This window comes from Felis catus, chromosome B1 (genome assembly GCF_018350175.1).
Source record: "Felis catus isolate Fca126 chromosome B1, F.catus_Fca126_mat1.0, whole genome shotgun sequence".
Taxonomy (NCBI): Eukaryota; Metazoa; Chordata; class Mammalia; order Carnivora; family Felidae; genus Felis; species Felis catus.
The window spans coordinates 173820283-173835365 of NC_058371.1; the positions used below are offsets into that span (position 1 = coordinate 173820283).

The 15083-nt window shown below is 45.0% G+C and overlaps 1 protein-coding gene across 3 annotated transcripts in view; it reads left to right on the plus strand.

Moving 5' to 3' along the window:
* The window catches only part of RELL1 (RELT like 1), a 70226-nt gene that overhangs the window by 37010 nt on the left and 18133 nt on the right, over positions 1-15083 (plus strand). For 2 of the 3 annotated variants that reach the window (XM_023253210.2, XM_045056477.1), the window contains exons 4-6: positions 5658-5715; positions 8107-8343; positions 13966-14104. In XM_023253210.2, coding sequence (XP_023108978.1) covers positions 5658-5715; positions 8107-8343; positions 13966-14101 — 431 coding nt within the window. In that variant the 3' untranslated portion in view covers positions 14102-14104. Of the gene's footprint in view, positions 1-5657; positions 5716-8106; positions 8344-13965; positions 14105-14580; positions 14710-15083 lie in introns of those variants that run through there. The other variant, XM_045056478.1, reaches the window with a different exon arrangement.

The following is a 15083-nucleotide window of genomic DNA, read 5'->3' on the forward strand; positions in this document are numbered from 1 at the left end:
CGGGTGCAGAAACGAAGGCTTCAAGTAGTTGAGTTCACGTGGTCAGTGAACAGCTTAGCCCTAGCTGGGTCTCTTTCAACTACACAGCATTACCTCTCCTCTCTTACAATTTGTGGTTTCAGTTTCTACAGGATGTAAAACCGCATAATCAATCTTATTAGAATGGCATTTAAAGTAAGAACAAAAATGACCAGAATACTTGGATTTTGATCTCTGCCTTCCAGAGACCTTTCTTCAGGGAACGATATTTGGTGATGTTATTCATTAATACCCAATGGTGCACATTTCTACGTAAGAAATCATTTTTAATTTGCACAAGAAATACACAAATATGTTCTTGGCATGGAAACTTCAGGCCTACGGAGGTACACACAGTGAGGCATGGCGTGCCTTGTGCATTGGAAACTACCTCACATGGCTTTGGGATCATGTGGGCCTTTGGGACTGGGGCTTCTGAGAGCTGGGGCAGCTGCCAAATTAGTTAGTATGGGATGTGGTGGGACTGACTGTTGGATCAGAAATAAATAAATTGTGAAAACTTTGCAAGGGCTGAAGTTCTTATGTACAACTTCCTTGTATGAGCTGAGTGTTTGCCATATGGTGGCCCTGAGGGCTTTCTAGGGACTAACAACCTTTCGATTCAGATACTTCATTCCCAATTTACAGTTGAGAAACCAAAAGGCCCAACAGTGCTTAACTAGCTTGCCAACATCACACGGCTGGCAAGTGGCAGAGCTGAGATTTGAACTGTAGCACCTGACTCCAGAGTCTATACTTAACCACTTGCTGTTACTGCCTCTTTCCTGGTAGCAGGAAGGAGGGATGGAGGTGTCTTCCTTTCAAAGAGATAAAGTGTACAGCTGGGATAGTTTATAAAACTCTTAAGCATTAAGTCATTAAATTCTCAAAACTACCTTATGGAGGTAGGCCCTTTTACCATCACATCTTGCTGATGAGGAAACTGGCCCAGAGCTCATACGACAAGCAGCATATGGCAGGATGGGCCAACAGTGGCACTCTGCTTCATTCCAGCAGAGGAAAAGCGTTTGACTTTCTGGAACAAGCTTGCTGTGTAGTTTCCTACCTCCCACACTCATGGGCAAACAGGTCTGTCCTTTTCTTTTTTAATGATGTCCTTTTCCATTTGGGAAGAAACCTTTTTGTTTCCTCTGTGTTAATTACCGGTAGGTACATGAAAGTAACAGCTAAGGTACTGTTTTCCTTCTTTCTCCTCTGCTCCCTGGTTTTTCCCCTCTCCCCCGGTCCATGCCTTCATTTGTCTCCTGTGATTTCTCCAGTGACCTGTGAGCATGAGTGGTGGTTCGGATCCTTTGGGTGGCCCTTGGTTCTCCTTGGCCACCAGGAGACATCTGACCTCATTGGACATCCCTTTTCCAGACATGGCCATCTCTAGCTTCCTTCCAGCCTGTGCCCAAACCACAGCTAGGGAATTAGATCCATAGTTGGGTCTCTTACCAGTTTATATCCTAGCTTCTTTGGTTTGCTTTGTGACTTCAATTCTCTAGAGAACAAATGCATTTTTAATCTTTTGTCTATGTCTTTAGCAGTCTCTGGGCTTAATATCAATTTAGACCTGCCTGTTGACATTAATTCAGTTTTCCATTTCTTTAATTGTAAGCACACGGTAACATAACTTTTCCTTTAAAATTGAAAAAAAAAAAAAAAAGGAATACAATTAAATACAACCCATCCATTACCATTTGCCATTTTATTTAGGTTTTCTTTGCCTGTACTTACATATTTTAAAACATTTGCTATCATGATTTATGAATAGTCTTCTGCTTTGCATTTTTAATTTGACTAATGGGGTAATATTTCACCTGTACTCATGGTGACATTCTTGCTTATGGTTTAAACATATCGTGTCTCGAATGTTGCAAATCAGGTTCGTTTAGGTAACTCTTTTGAGGGATACATTTATCAGCTGACCTGCATACTGATCACTGTCCTGCTAATCTCAAGGCTTGGATTAACCACAGTGCTACCCTTAATTTATCTTTGTAAATAGATTGAATTGAAGAGTGTGTGGGTGGTCATTGGGGTTTTCTTGGGTTCCATGGGAATTTGGAAAATACCTGCACGTTTATAGCTCTCTTGCAGGCCCTTAAACTGTCTGATCTGGTAACAATGAAGATATTGTGATTATTCTAGGCAGGGAGATCCTTTTGTGAAATGCTTACCTTGGGGTTCAATTGATATTATGGCAGGAGGGATTCCATTACAAATTATCATTACCGAGTAGGTCTCTGAAAAGTGCTTTAATGATTATGCAAATGCCCTATGAAGCATTCAACTATTGATCATTTGGGTAGGGACTTGGACATTGAAGAATGAAAAGGATAACATGGGGTCAAAAGCACCCACCCAAAGTCAGATGGACCAGGGTTTGTGTCCAGCTCTGTCACGCTAGCTGTGTGACTCTGGCCAGTCAGTTATGATCTTTAGTGCCTCAGCCTCTGTGTCTGTAAAATGGGCATGATGATTCTGTCTATTCTGGAGTTGTCAGGAGAGTCAAACATGGTAGGGTCTCTAAAGCTTTCGGTCAGTGGCTGGCACATGGCAGGCACTCAGATTTGGCCGGTGGCAATAGTTCTGGCCTGGGGATTTGCCTTGATTGCAAGGGAATGTTTGCAGAAAAGACTGGTAGCGGAGGAAATAGGGCATTTCTCCTGCCTGATTTTCACTGCTTTATACCTACGATCAGGCAGAAATTCAGGACAGAAGAGAGGAAGCATTTCATGAAATTACTACCCTCTAGAAAATGTCTCCTGTTCCTGACAGGCTTTCCTTGCCCTGTAACTGACCCCTCCCATTCTCTGGATACCCATGAAGGGAAGTATAGTCGACAGAATGTTGACAAGAGCAGGGGAGCCATCTTTTATGGCTTATTGGAGTTATGAGTCACAATCAAGGAGGGGATACATATTCAAAAGAACTTAATCAGATGATTGTTCCTTCATAGTAATTTTACAGCCAAATTCAAGCATGTGTTTGAGTCCTAATGGTGAGGTTATGTTCGAAAGTTTTCTCATCCCGGGAAACCACATGACCTCACACACTGAACCTCCTCGGACAGGGAGGGTGTGGGTCATGTTTACACAGAAACTTGAGTCCACTCTTAAAGAATTCACTCATAGCAAACAATGGGCCTATTTATTAATTTTTATGAGAGATAAGGGCGAGGTACACGAGCACATAAATATAGAAAAAATAACACAAGTTTATAAAAGAACAGTTTTAGGAATGATTTTAATGTATTTTAATAATCTTCCTCGATCATTTTCTGACTCCATGTTTCTAAGGAAGGTCATCTTTAGAGGTGGTAAATTTTCTCCGGCAACTAATTTAAACTTTTGTTTTTAAAAAACCCATTCTTGTGAGTGCCGTTAGTGCTATCTTTGTTTTCATACCTTTTTTGTTGTTGTTTTCCCTCTTTAATGTTTGTAGTCTTGAAGTTTAGATGGCAGAGAATAAGCGTCAACTGGCAAATTACTGTGGGTATTCCCTAAACCCCTTGACTACACAGAAATTAATTTTGTGCATCCTCATTATTAGTCAAAAGGAAAATGAGTGACATCACTAGACTGGAGTTTGTGTCACAGAAGGTGACGTGTCTTCTTTGTTGTGTGGGAGAACATACAAGCTGCCGATCCATTTCAGTACGTTTTCAGTAACGACAAGAGTCTTACTTAGGTCAAAACGTGTGTTAGGGAATGCATTTGGCCATCCTCACAGACAGTCATGAAGGGCAAAGAGGATATTTCTTTTAGAAAAGATGGCCTGCTGTGTTAATGGTTGCACCTGGGGGGCTCAATCAGTTAAGTGTCCAACTCTTGATTTCGGCTCAGGTCATGATCTCACGGTTCATGAGTTCAAGCTCCCAACTGGGCTCTGTGCTGATGGTGCGGAGCCTGCTTCGAATTCTGTCTCTCCTCCTTTCTCTGCCCTTCCCTTGTTCGCACGCTCTCTCTCTCTCAAAATAAATAAATAAACTTACAAAAAAAAAAAAAAAGATGGCATGTTGTGTTAATATTTCTTTTAAAAAAATCTGTTTATTTGCAATGGTTGTAAAGGGGGGAAATGGATCATGGCAGCAAAAACCCCTAATTATTTTACATATAAAACACAGATTTGCATCTACTATGTAAACAGGTATGCATCTTCAAGATTAGAATTTCATGAGAGGGTGATTAGGAAAAAGATGTTGCAAAAGGCTCCTGGGTGGGCCAATAATTATTTCAATTAAAAAACTTAAATTTAATTTATTTGAGAGAAGTTGGGGAGGGGCAGAGAGAGAGGGAGAGAGAGAGAATCCCAAGCAGGCTCCATACTCAGTGTGGAGTCTGATGTGGGGCTCAGACTCACAAACAGTGATATCATGACCTGAGCCGAAATCAAGAAGCAGGTGCTTAACTGGGCCACCCAGGTGCCCAGATAAATTTAGTTTTTAAAAAGTTGAGAATCACTGGATAAACCCTTCACTGTTAATACTTAAAATCAGTAGTGTTGAATTTTCTTCCCCTAGGGATGTCATTTGAAATGTTAAATGTTAAATGTTGGTGTTGGCTCACATGATAAATAGTGATTTTTTATTTCATCTCTGGAGAATTTGTGGTCCCTCATGAGAACAGCACTTTAAAAATCAATGAAAAGGGTAGGAGTCAGTAATAACATTTGGCCTTGCCAATTAAATATCCAAAAGGAACTTGAACACTCAGTCTTTCATCCTTGAGAGTCTAACTGCTCTGTCAGAGGCTTAAAGATGTGTGTTTGTGGAGGCGGGAGGGGGAGGGGGAGTGGGGACCCAAGAAGCTTAGATACAGTTTGTTTTTGTTGATAGCCTACACCCTCCGCCTAAAAATTTGGATTTTTTGAAAAATTAATGTTAGAAGTCCAATTTAATTCAGTCCATATTAGGTAACTTATATTTGTGACCACCTCTTGGAAATTTAAAGTATCTGGCCAGAGTTAAGGTCTTATATGGTCCTGAAGCTGAGCTGAGCCAAATGGCCCACCTGGAAAATTATCTCCCATCCCTGATTATATGTGAGACAGACCTGATAATACATGTGGATCCAGAGGTGAAGCTTGTGATTTGGGCACGTGTAACTTGTTAGAATACAGATCTTTTTTTTTTTTTTTAACCGGTTTATTTATTTTTTTAATTTATTTTTTTAGATTCAAGTTAGTTACTTAGAATACAGGTCTCTTAAGACATGCATGTCATGCATATTTAGCAAAGGGAGTTGAATGCAGTGGAATAGCAACATGTAAATTTCCCTGTGGTTTGGGAGCGGGGGAAGAAATGTATATTTCTATGTTATGTTGCAATGACGTGTCAGAAGCACAGCTCTGCAGTAATCTGCTTTCCTTTGTGTGGACTGTCTGGCACTCAGACTAAATTCCAGCATGGTGAGTTATCTGTCGATGGTGCCATTTCGAGGGGTTGCCTTGGGAAAAACTCTCCTTTCTCTGGGACCCCAGGGTCCTGTGAACTGAAGGAACTCGGATGTTTTCCCAACAGCTTTCCTTTTCTTTCTTATTTTTCTACCAACAGCTTTTCTGATGTAATAATTCTAGGATTGCTGATGTGATTCATCCCATTGTAATCCTTTACTTTCTTTTTTTTTCCTTAGCAAACGTTGATGTTTTAAAGGCAATGGTAGCAGATAACAGCCTGGGTGACCCTGAAAGGTGAGCGCTTCTCCCTCCACTCCATTCAGTGGGACTTTTTTTTTTTTTTTTTTTTTTTTTTTTTTGCTTATCTATTAGAACAGGTTTCCCAGCTTTGGTGCTGTTGACATTTGGGCCAGATAATTCTTTGCTGTGGGGAACCGTCCTGTGCATCCTGGGATGTTTATCGGTGTTCCTGGTCTCTGCTCACTAGATTCTGGTGTCTTCTCCCCCCTGCCCCGTCCCCTTCCCCCCCCCACCCCCGCCCGGTCCCCCATGTGACAACCCAGAATGTCCCCACACAGCATCAGCGTCCACTGGGGAGAACTAAGCCCTGGTTGAGAACTGCAGTGTTGGAGATACGCTGAAGAAGTTAACAGCCTTGGAATTGGGCACCACTTATTGGCCACCTCTTTGTGGGCAAGTTAACTAACCACTCTGAGCTCAAGTTCCATCATTTATAAATGGAGATGGCCATTGTACCCACTTTCTTGGGTTATTATAAGGAAGACAAGTGGCCTGGGGCATTGAGAGACCTCCAGGAGTAACGACGATTCAGCAAAAATCAGGCTGGTTTGGTTATGGAGCATTATAGTCCTTCCTAATGAATTACAGATAACTATATTTCTATATAATTTTTTATTTTGTCAGCTAGGAGCATTTATTGAATGCCTGCTCAGTGCTGGGCACAGTGCTGGAGCTGGGCATTCACAGATTGTTGGCACGGAGACTCAGTCTAGTGGGGAATGGAGGCGTGGGTGTGAGGCCTTACGATGGGGATGCGCATGACTGTGCCGTGGGAGAAGCAAAGACTGGATGCTCTGCAAACTCCATGGGGCCAGTGGGAGGTGACGGAAGGTTCATAGAAGGTCCACGGCAATGCCATCTGACCCAGGTTCGACAGGCAGAGACAAGAGGCAGGGGCTGCTTGCTTGTAGGTGGAGAAAGCCCCAAAGGTTCAGTCCAGGGAGGCCAGAGAACGCACCGTGGACAGTAGGAAGAAGGGCCAGGAGGGCAACTTGGGACTGAGGGACAGGGCAAGGAGTTTGGCACCTTTTTCCTGCTTACTCTGTGGGGCGGTGCTTCTGGCATATCTTGGATATCTTGTGTTTGTCAGACTGGTGTGTTAGGCTTGCATTTTCACCAGGAAGCTCATGCAGGAAGCTCTGTTTAGGAAGTCCTGGTGGTGTAGTTCATAGAGCTACATAGAGACATATGAGCTGGGATTTCTCCCACGTTCCAGCCCTGACCATGGTGTTTGGACCATGTTGGCTCACGGCGTGTTTGCCTCGGTTATTTTTGGGCGTGGTATAGTGCCTGCCATTGGCTTTTATGCACCGCGGGTACTCGATGAGCGTTTGTCAAACGGATGTCATTAAACAAAAATTTTGAATTCTACTTTCCACTATGTGGTGTTAATTTGGCATTGTTTTATCTCAGAAAGCTGCTGCTGCGTGTTTTTATTTTAACAACCTAAAGAGCGTCCTTAACGAACACCAGAAAGCTTTTGGCTGTCCGTGGTGTTTGAGACTCTCCTCAACCATGCACACTTCTTTTTAAAAGTGCAAGTGGGATGGTTCTCAGCAGCAGAAAGGCTGGTTCATGCTGTCATAAGACATCCACGTGCCTCTGGGGCTCTAGGACAGGCTCAGGTGTCAGCCTGTGCGGTGACATGCCGCCCCACCTTGCCCGCCTCTACCATGACACAGGGCTGATGCCTGGTCGGGCTGGCCCTGTCCTGTTTTAAGTCCTCCTTTTCTAGTGGACCAGAGTCTTGACGTGTCTTTTGAAAGTTGCCAACATCTGACCTATATACTTCTCCTTTTTATGTTTTGCCTGGACTTTTTTCCCCGGCTATCAAAGAATGTGGGCTCCCTTGTTTTTTTGAAGCACTGTAGCATGGTGCTTAAGTGCATGGTTTCTAGAATTAGACTTTCCAGATCTGGATCTCAGATCCATCATTTATTAGCTGTGTGTCCTTGGCAAGTTCCTTAACTTCTCATGTTTAAAATGAGGAAGTTCATAATACCAACCTTGGAAGGTTTTGTAAAGATTAACTGAATTAACACATATCAAATGCTTAGAATACTGTTAGCTCTTTTTGTTACTGCTGTCAACACCATCAACATCGCTGGAGCATTACTTTTGATATCTTGACCTAAAAGCTTTCTTCCTTTGATGCAGTAGTCAGTCTGGATCAAACATTCTATTTTAAGTCATTTGATAATTTGTTGGGAATTCACGTGTGTCTGTCCTTCAACGCACATGTGTCCGGGGGATCTCTTTGTTGAGAGATCTAGGCAGACACTTGGCTGTGATTTAAACCTGCTATTTGAATTGCAAGGGAGAGATCGCCTTAGCTAGTACTTTTTGTAAGTAACCGGTTCTACTGTTTCCTCTTCCCCCCCTTAGCCCTGTGACGCCCAGCACTCCTGGGAGCCCACCTGTGAGTCCCGGGCCCCTGTCGCCAGGAGGCACCCCCGGGAAGCACATCTGTGGCCACCATCTGCACACAGTGGGCGGTGCTGTCGAGAGGGACGTGTGTCATCGGTGTAGGCACAAACGGTGGCACTTCATAAGACCTACCAACAAATCCAAACAGGGCCACGCGAGGCGTCAGGGAGAGGTCACCGTCCTCTCTGTTGGCAGGTAAGATCCCTGTGGATGCTTTGGGTTTGTGTGACATGCTTTCTGTGGTGTGTGGATTGGTGCATACCTGTTAAATATAGAGAATGACCACCTAAGCCTGGCTCGGGTCATATCTCTGGACTTTTAAATGTTTTCTGCTGTGAGTCCTACATTTTTCCAGCAGCAGAGGAATCCTAAGAGGTGGCTATTGCTAGGTTAGAGGTCAGGTGTATTAATTAAGGTAAAAAAAAAAATAATTCCTTGCTGTATTAGGGTTCTCTGGACAAACAGAGCTCATAGGATATATATAGGAGGAAATTTAATATAGGAATTGGCTTGCATGATTAGGGAGGCCGAGAGGTCCCACAGTCTGCCCTCTGCAAGCTGGAGACCCAGGAAAGCTGATGGTGTAATTCAGCCCCATTCCAAAGGCCTGAGAACCACAAGGCTGATGTTCCGGGGCAGGAAGAGAAAAAAAACAAATTCTTCCTGCCTGGGCCTTTTTGTTCTGTTTAGTCTTTTACGGGGTTTGATGACGCACACCCTCATCGGTGAGAGAGCTTTACTCTTCTTTACTTGATCTACGGATTTGAGTGCTAATTAATCTCTTCTGGAAACACCCTCATAGGCACCCCCAGAAATAACATCATACCAGCCCTTTGGGATCCATGAGTCGAGTCAGGCTAACACACAAAATTCACTAGCAGCCTTGCTCTAATAGATAAAGCCCAAATTTCAACTCAACACAGAACAGAAGTTTCTATTTCACTGGTACAGAGTGCAGGATCAGCCTGCCAGGTGCTTTCCACCCTGCGGCCCTGCCAGCTTTGCAAGTAGAAGGCAAACGTACGAGGAAGATTGTTCGTAGGTTTGCTGAGCCAGGCCCGGAAGCCACACGTTTCATTTTCGCTCACGTGCTGCTGTCCGGACCCCGACACTCAGCCATCCCTCCGTGCCAGCTCTCGGGGAGGAGAGAAGGGGTGGGGCTGGTCCCCTGCTCTGCAGTGTCTGCCACGTAAGTTCCGTGTGGATTCCAGGGCTGCCTTCTTTGAGGCCACTTTCCTTGTGTCCTGGCCTTTCCAGTCCTCCGGTACCATTTCCTTGCGACCCGCATGTGATGGGGAGCTCTTGCAGCTCAGCGGGGAATCGGTCTGAAGGCACGGAGGATGCTTTTGCGGCGTCTGCTGTTTCCGTGTTGAGTCTCACGCGGGAACCGCCTTGTCAAGGCTGCACGTGGAAAGGCAGTAGAAAGTAATGGTTGTTATGTGCGCCGGTTGGGAGCGCCCTGGTGGCTCAGTCGGTTAGACATCTGACTCTTGATTTCGGCTCAGGTCACCATCTCACGTTTCGTGAATTCGAGCCCCGAGTCGCGGGCTCTGCGCTGACAGCACAGAGCCTGCTTGGGAGTCTCTGTCTCCCTCTCTCTCTTCCCCTCCCCCACCTCAAAATAAATAAATATACTTAAGAAAAAAACCTATAAAAATAAAATAAAATAAAAGGAGTATGTGTGCTGGAGGCCGACCGGGGAGGCCAGAGCTGACAGTACTGAGCCCACGCTCCTTGTTTCTCTGCGAACAAACCCCGGACAGAGTAGCCTGAACTCGTTGCCTCTACCTGGTTGGAGGGCAGGCACGACTGCTTACAGACTCACTTTTCTCTGTGCCTCAGTTTCCCCCTCTATAAAACGAGGACAGCAGTAGTGCTCAGCTCACTGGGTTCTGTGATGATTAAATACGATGACTTACGTAACTTCGACCGGTTTTCGCACTTTTTACTCATTCGGATGTTGGCTCTTACTATTATTTTGATTCGGTTTGGTTTTTATTATGCGCAAGAAATGAGAAAACTGCAGGGCTGTTTGCTCGCTTATAGCAAAAGAGTACAACTCATGACCACACTGTTTTATTAAGAAGCAGAGTCATGGGAGTCTGTGAATGTGGAATGTCATGAGAACCTGTGGCTTGTTTAGACAAAGCGTATTTTGTTTGCTTTAAAAAAAAAATCTGCTGAAATTTTCAACTGAGATTCAGCACGGCTCTTATAAATGCCCCAAATGCAGCTCTCTTTCTCGGATGTAGAATGCCGGGAGCGTTTAATCATTACAGGCCTCTCGTGTTGCTCAGAGGGGCTCTTACATTTCCACCGAGCAGATCTGTAGTTACGACTTTTCTCTGATTCTTCTTTTACTTCCTCCGAGTCTCCCTCCTCCCTGTGGCTGGTAATCTCATTTGGACAAAGAAGGAGGATGTATTTTGTTTTAGGTGGTTTTAAGGAAATTTAAAACCAGAACTAGAGAGAAACTATTATGAAAAACTTTGGGATTTTGATACACGATGAACTAGAAAAACAGTCAGACTGAGTAACTTTCCTTAACTTCTCTTTTAATTCTTTTTTTTTTTTTTTTTTTGCCAGTGGAAATGACTATTATTTAAAGTATATTTTAGGGGCACCTGGGTGGCTCAGTCGGTTAAGTGTCCGACTTTGGCTCAGGTCACGATCTTGTGGTCCATGAGTTTGAGCTCCGCATTGGGCTCTGGACTGACAGCTCAGAGTCTGGAGCCTGCTTTGGATTCTGTGTCTCCCTCTCGCTCTGCCCCTGCCCCACTCACACTCTGTCTCTCAAAAATGAATAAATGTTAAAAAAAAATTTTTTTTTTAAATATTTCATGTTTTGGGGCACCTGGGTGGCTCAGTTGGTTAAGCACCTCACTTTGGCTCAGGTTGTGATCTCGAAGTTTGTGGGTTCAAACCCCATGTTGGGCTCTGTGCTGACAGCTCAGAGCCTGGAACCTGTTTCTGAGTCTGTGTCTCCCTCTCGCTCTGCCCCTCCCCCACTCATGCTCTCTCTCTCTCTCTCTCCCTCTCTCAAAAATAGATAAACATTTAAAATATATTTTATTTTTTTAGGGGCGCCTGGGTGGCGCAGTCGGTTAAGTGTCTGACTTCAGCCAGGTCACGATCTCGCGGTCCGTGAGTTCGAGCCCCGCGTCGGGCTCTGGGCTGATGGCTCAGAGCCTGGAGCCTGTTTCCGATTCTATGTCTCCCTCTCTCTGCCCCTCCCCCGTTCATGCTCTGTCTCTCTCTGTCCCAAAAATAAATAAACGTTGAAAAAAAAATAAAATATATTTTATTTTTTTAATTAAAATTTTTTTTCATGTTTTTTTTTTAATTAAATTTTTTTTTCAACGTTTATTTATTTTTGGGACAGAGAGAGACAGAGCATGAACGGGGGAGGGGCAGAGAGAGGGAGACATAGAATCGGAAACAGGCTCCAGGCTCTGAGCCATCAGCCCAGAGCCCGACGCGGGGCTCGAACTCACGGACCGCGAGATCGTGACCTGGCTGAAGCCGGACGCCTAACCGACTGCGCCACCCAGGCGCCCCTCATGTTCATTTTTGAGAACAAGAGAGAGAAAGAGAGAAAGAGCACAAGTAGAGAAAGGCAGAGAGAGGAAAGAGAGAGCATGTCAGTGCAGAGCCCAATACAGGGCTTGATCTCATGAACTGTGAGGTCATAACCTGAGCAGAAATCAAGAGTCTGACGCTTAACTGACTGAGCCATCCAGGCACCCCTAAGATGTATTTTAATGAAAACATTTTCTCATTATCTTTAAACAAAAATGATTTAATTAAAAAGTTTTTTTAATGTTTATTTATTTTTGAGAGAAAGAGAGAGAGAGACAGACAGAGTACAAGCAGGGGAGGGGCAGAGAGAGAGGGAGACACAGAATCTGAAGCAGGCTCCAGGCTCTGAGCTGTCAGCACAGAGCCCGACGCGGGGCTTGAACCCACAAACGGTGAGGTCATGACTGAGCCACCCAGGCGCCCCTGATGTTCATTTTTTTTTTTTTCTTCAACGTTTTTATTTATTTTTGGGACAGAGAGAGACAGAGCATGAACGGGGGAGGGGCAGAGAGAGAGGGAGACACAGAATCGGAAACAGGCTCCGGGCTCCGAGCCATCAGCCCAGAGCCTGACGCGGGGCTCGAACTCACGGACCGCGAGATCGTGACCTGGTTGAAGTCGGACGCTTAACCGACTGCGCCACCCAGGCGCCCCTCTGATGTTCATTTTTTAATACGAATCTGTTCTGGCATCAGGACATAAGTGCTTCCTGATGTATGGGCTTGAGATGCCACCACGCTACCGACTCCCCAGCACTCTCGAGCCGAGCCGCGTGCCAGATGGGTCCTCCTCTGCCGGAAGTCCTTGTGGCAGCTTCAGGGGCTTGATTCTTATCAAGTGTTTAACCACTTTCAGTTTTGCATTCGCTGGAGGGATACTCTTGTGAACTGCAGGAGCACGTGTGTTTTCTAATCTGAGCATCTTTATTCTATCTTTTTCCCATATGGACATATTCTTGTACTTGTTTTCCTGGTAACAATATGCAGTTTATGAGGGTGCTGTGGATCGCCACCATGTTTTTCATGATCTGCAGGTGAAGGCCAAACTTGGAGGCTGTGCGGGGGCCTCTGAACTACAGAGCACAAAATCCCTGCCGTGAGCCTGGTGACTGTTCTCTTCAGAGGAGAGGGGAAGCCGAGCAGACTCTAATTCTCAGTGAAAATCTCCTCCTTATTCCCTTCACTTTTTCCTTAACCCTTAATGAAAAGCTAAATTTGCCTTAAAAAAAAAAAAAAAAAACTGTCAAAAACGGAACACACACAGAAACTACCACCAACTGATCCTGATAAAATTCATGGTTGGGGCTCCTCTGGCCAAATGTGTGCGGAGATAAGTCTCTCTGAGGGGTGCACTCTGAGGCGGTTCTTGAGTGAACATTTTGGTTACATCAGTCTAACTGAAAACTAGTTGTGCTTTTCTCCAGCCTTCTGTGGTTAAAACAACTGATGGTAATCTCGTGTCCTTGTTAGAAACCACAACCCTGAGGCTGTTTAAAATTTGGGTACCCAAACTTTTTAATGCATTTTTCATGCTCTGTAAAGTAGCCAGCATTGTGTGTGATGTGTCGAGTGAAAATCAGCTGGAAACTTTGGCAGGAGACAGGGGCGTTTGCTGGGTGGGAACGCCCCTCCTATTGACTAGGGCTTTTTTCGTTGATGTCCCAACTTTTGACTGAGATCCTTTGGGATCCTCTAGATTAAAAAAAAAAAAAAAAAAGTAAAAGTTTATTTATTTATTTTGAGAGACAGAGTGTGCATGAGCCGGGGAGGGGCAGAGACAATCCCAAGCAGGTTCTGCCCTGTCAGCACAGAGTTCCACATGGGACTCAAACCCACAGACCGGGAGATCATGACCTGAGCCCGTATCAAGAGTTGGATGCTTAACAGGGGCGCCTGGGTGGCGCAGTCGGTTAAGCGTCCGACTTCAGCCAGGTCACGATCTCGCGGTCCGTGAGTTCGAGCCCCGCGTTGGGCTCTGGGATGATGGCTCAGAGCCTGGAGCCTGCTTCCGATTCTGTGTCTCCCTCTCTCTCTGCCCCTCCCCCGTTCATGCTCTGTCTCTCTCTGTCCCAAAAATAAATAAATGTTGAAAAAAAAATTAAAAAAAAAAAAAAAAGAGTTGGATGCTTAGCAGACTGAGCCCCCCAGGTGCCCCAGGATCCTCTAGATTTTTGATTCACTCTTGATTCTTTTTTACTAAAAAAGCAACACCCATCACGTCTGCTCTTTGCCTCCTCAGGTTTAGAGTGACAAAAGTGGAACACAAGTCAAACCAGAAGGAGCGGAGAAGTTTGATGTCAGTTAGTGGGACTGACGGCGTCAATGGGGAGGTGCCTGTGACACCTGTGAGGGGAGAACGGAGTGACTCAGAGTAGCAGGTGAGTTGCAGCTGGGGTGACATGGGGGGCGGGGCACGGTGGGGAGAAGGTGCTGGAGCCTCCTGGGGTGTGTGGGAGTGTGGGAATGACTTGGCAGGGAAGTGACAACCTGTAGGACTGTCGGGGATGGATTGAGATTATTTGCCTTTTCAGAGCTTCTTGTAAAGAGACCACGAGCTTGGCTGCCTCCAGGGGCCTGGCCTGCATGGTAATGGGGAGAGAGGGTTCCTTCAGAAGCAATGTGGAATGGCCGGGATTGCGGCAAACCCAGCCACAGGGCTTCTATCACCACAAGGCAGAAGGCACTTAAGTGTTGCTAGTTCTTCTGCAAAAAAAAAAAAAAAAAAAAAAAAAAGGCAGAAATCTAGACTTTTAAAATGTGAAATCACCACAGGTTTTTAATGTTGGCAGCTTATTAAATATCCTTTAACAACCCATGCAGGTGAAATGAAATATAATCTTGTCGTCATTTCTAGGTAAACTGTGATTTGAAAAAGTCTGGAGCAAACAAACCTATGTTTTTTCCTTCAATTGAGTTGGAAACCAGTTTTCTTTGATGTGCCCCAGTAGGAGTATTACTCTTCCAAGTAAATATTTTGAAGTGATTTAAAAAGCAAAAGTGGATGCTTCTTGGCTGGGCAATCTTCATTTTGAATGATAGTGGTCCGAAAAGAAAAAAGGCTTGTGATAATTTGCTATTGGCTTAGCTTTCATCTGACTCTTTTCTTTCTGTTCTGGCTTGGGTAGCCTTCACCCCTTTCACGTTTCTCATTATGTGTAAGAAGGCGAGTGCACAGACTCTGGAGTGATTATGCTCTGGAAACTCCAGTCAAACTTCCAGAGCCTGGATGTGAAGGCAGAAGAGGTCACACTGGCAAAGGGAGGGGAGGGTGGGGCGTGGGGAGGTAGGCTGGCTGGGGTCTTGAAGGTGCAGGAGAGAGGCAAGGTTGAACCTGAGCCCAGGAGTCCAGCGGGGATG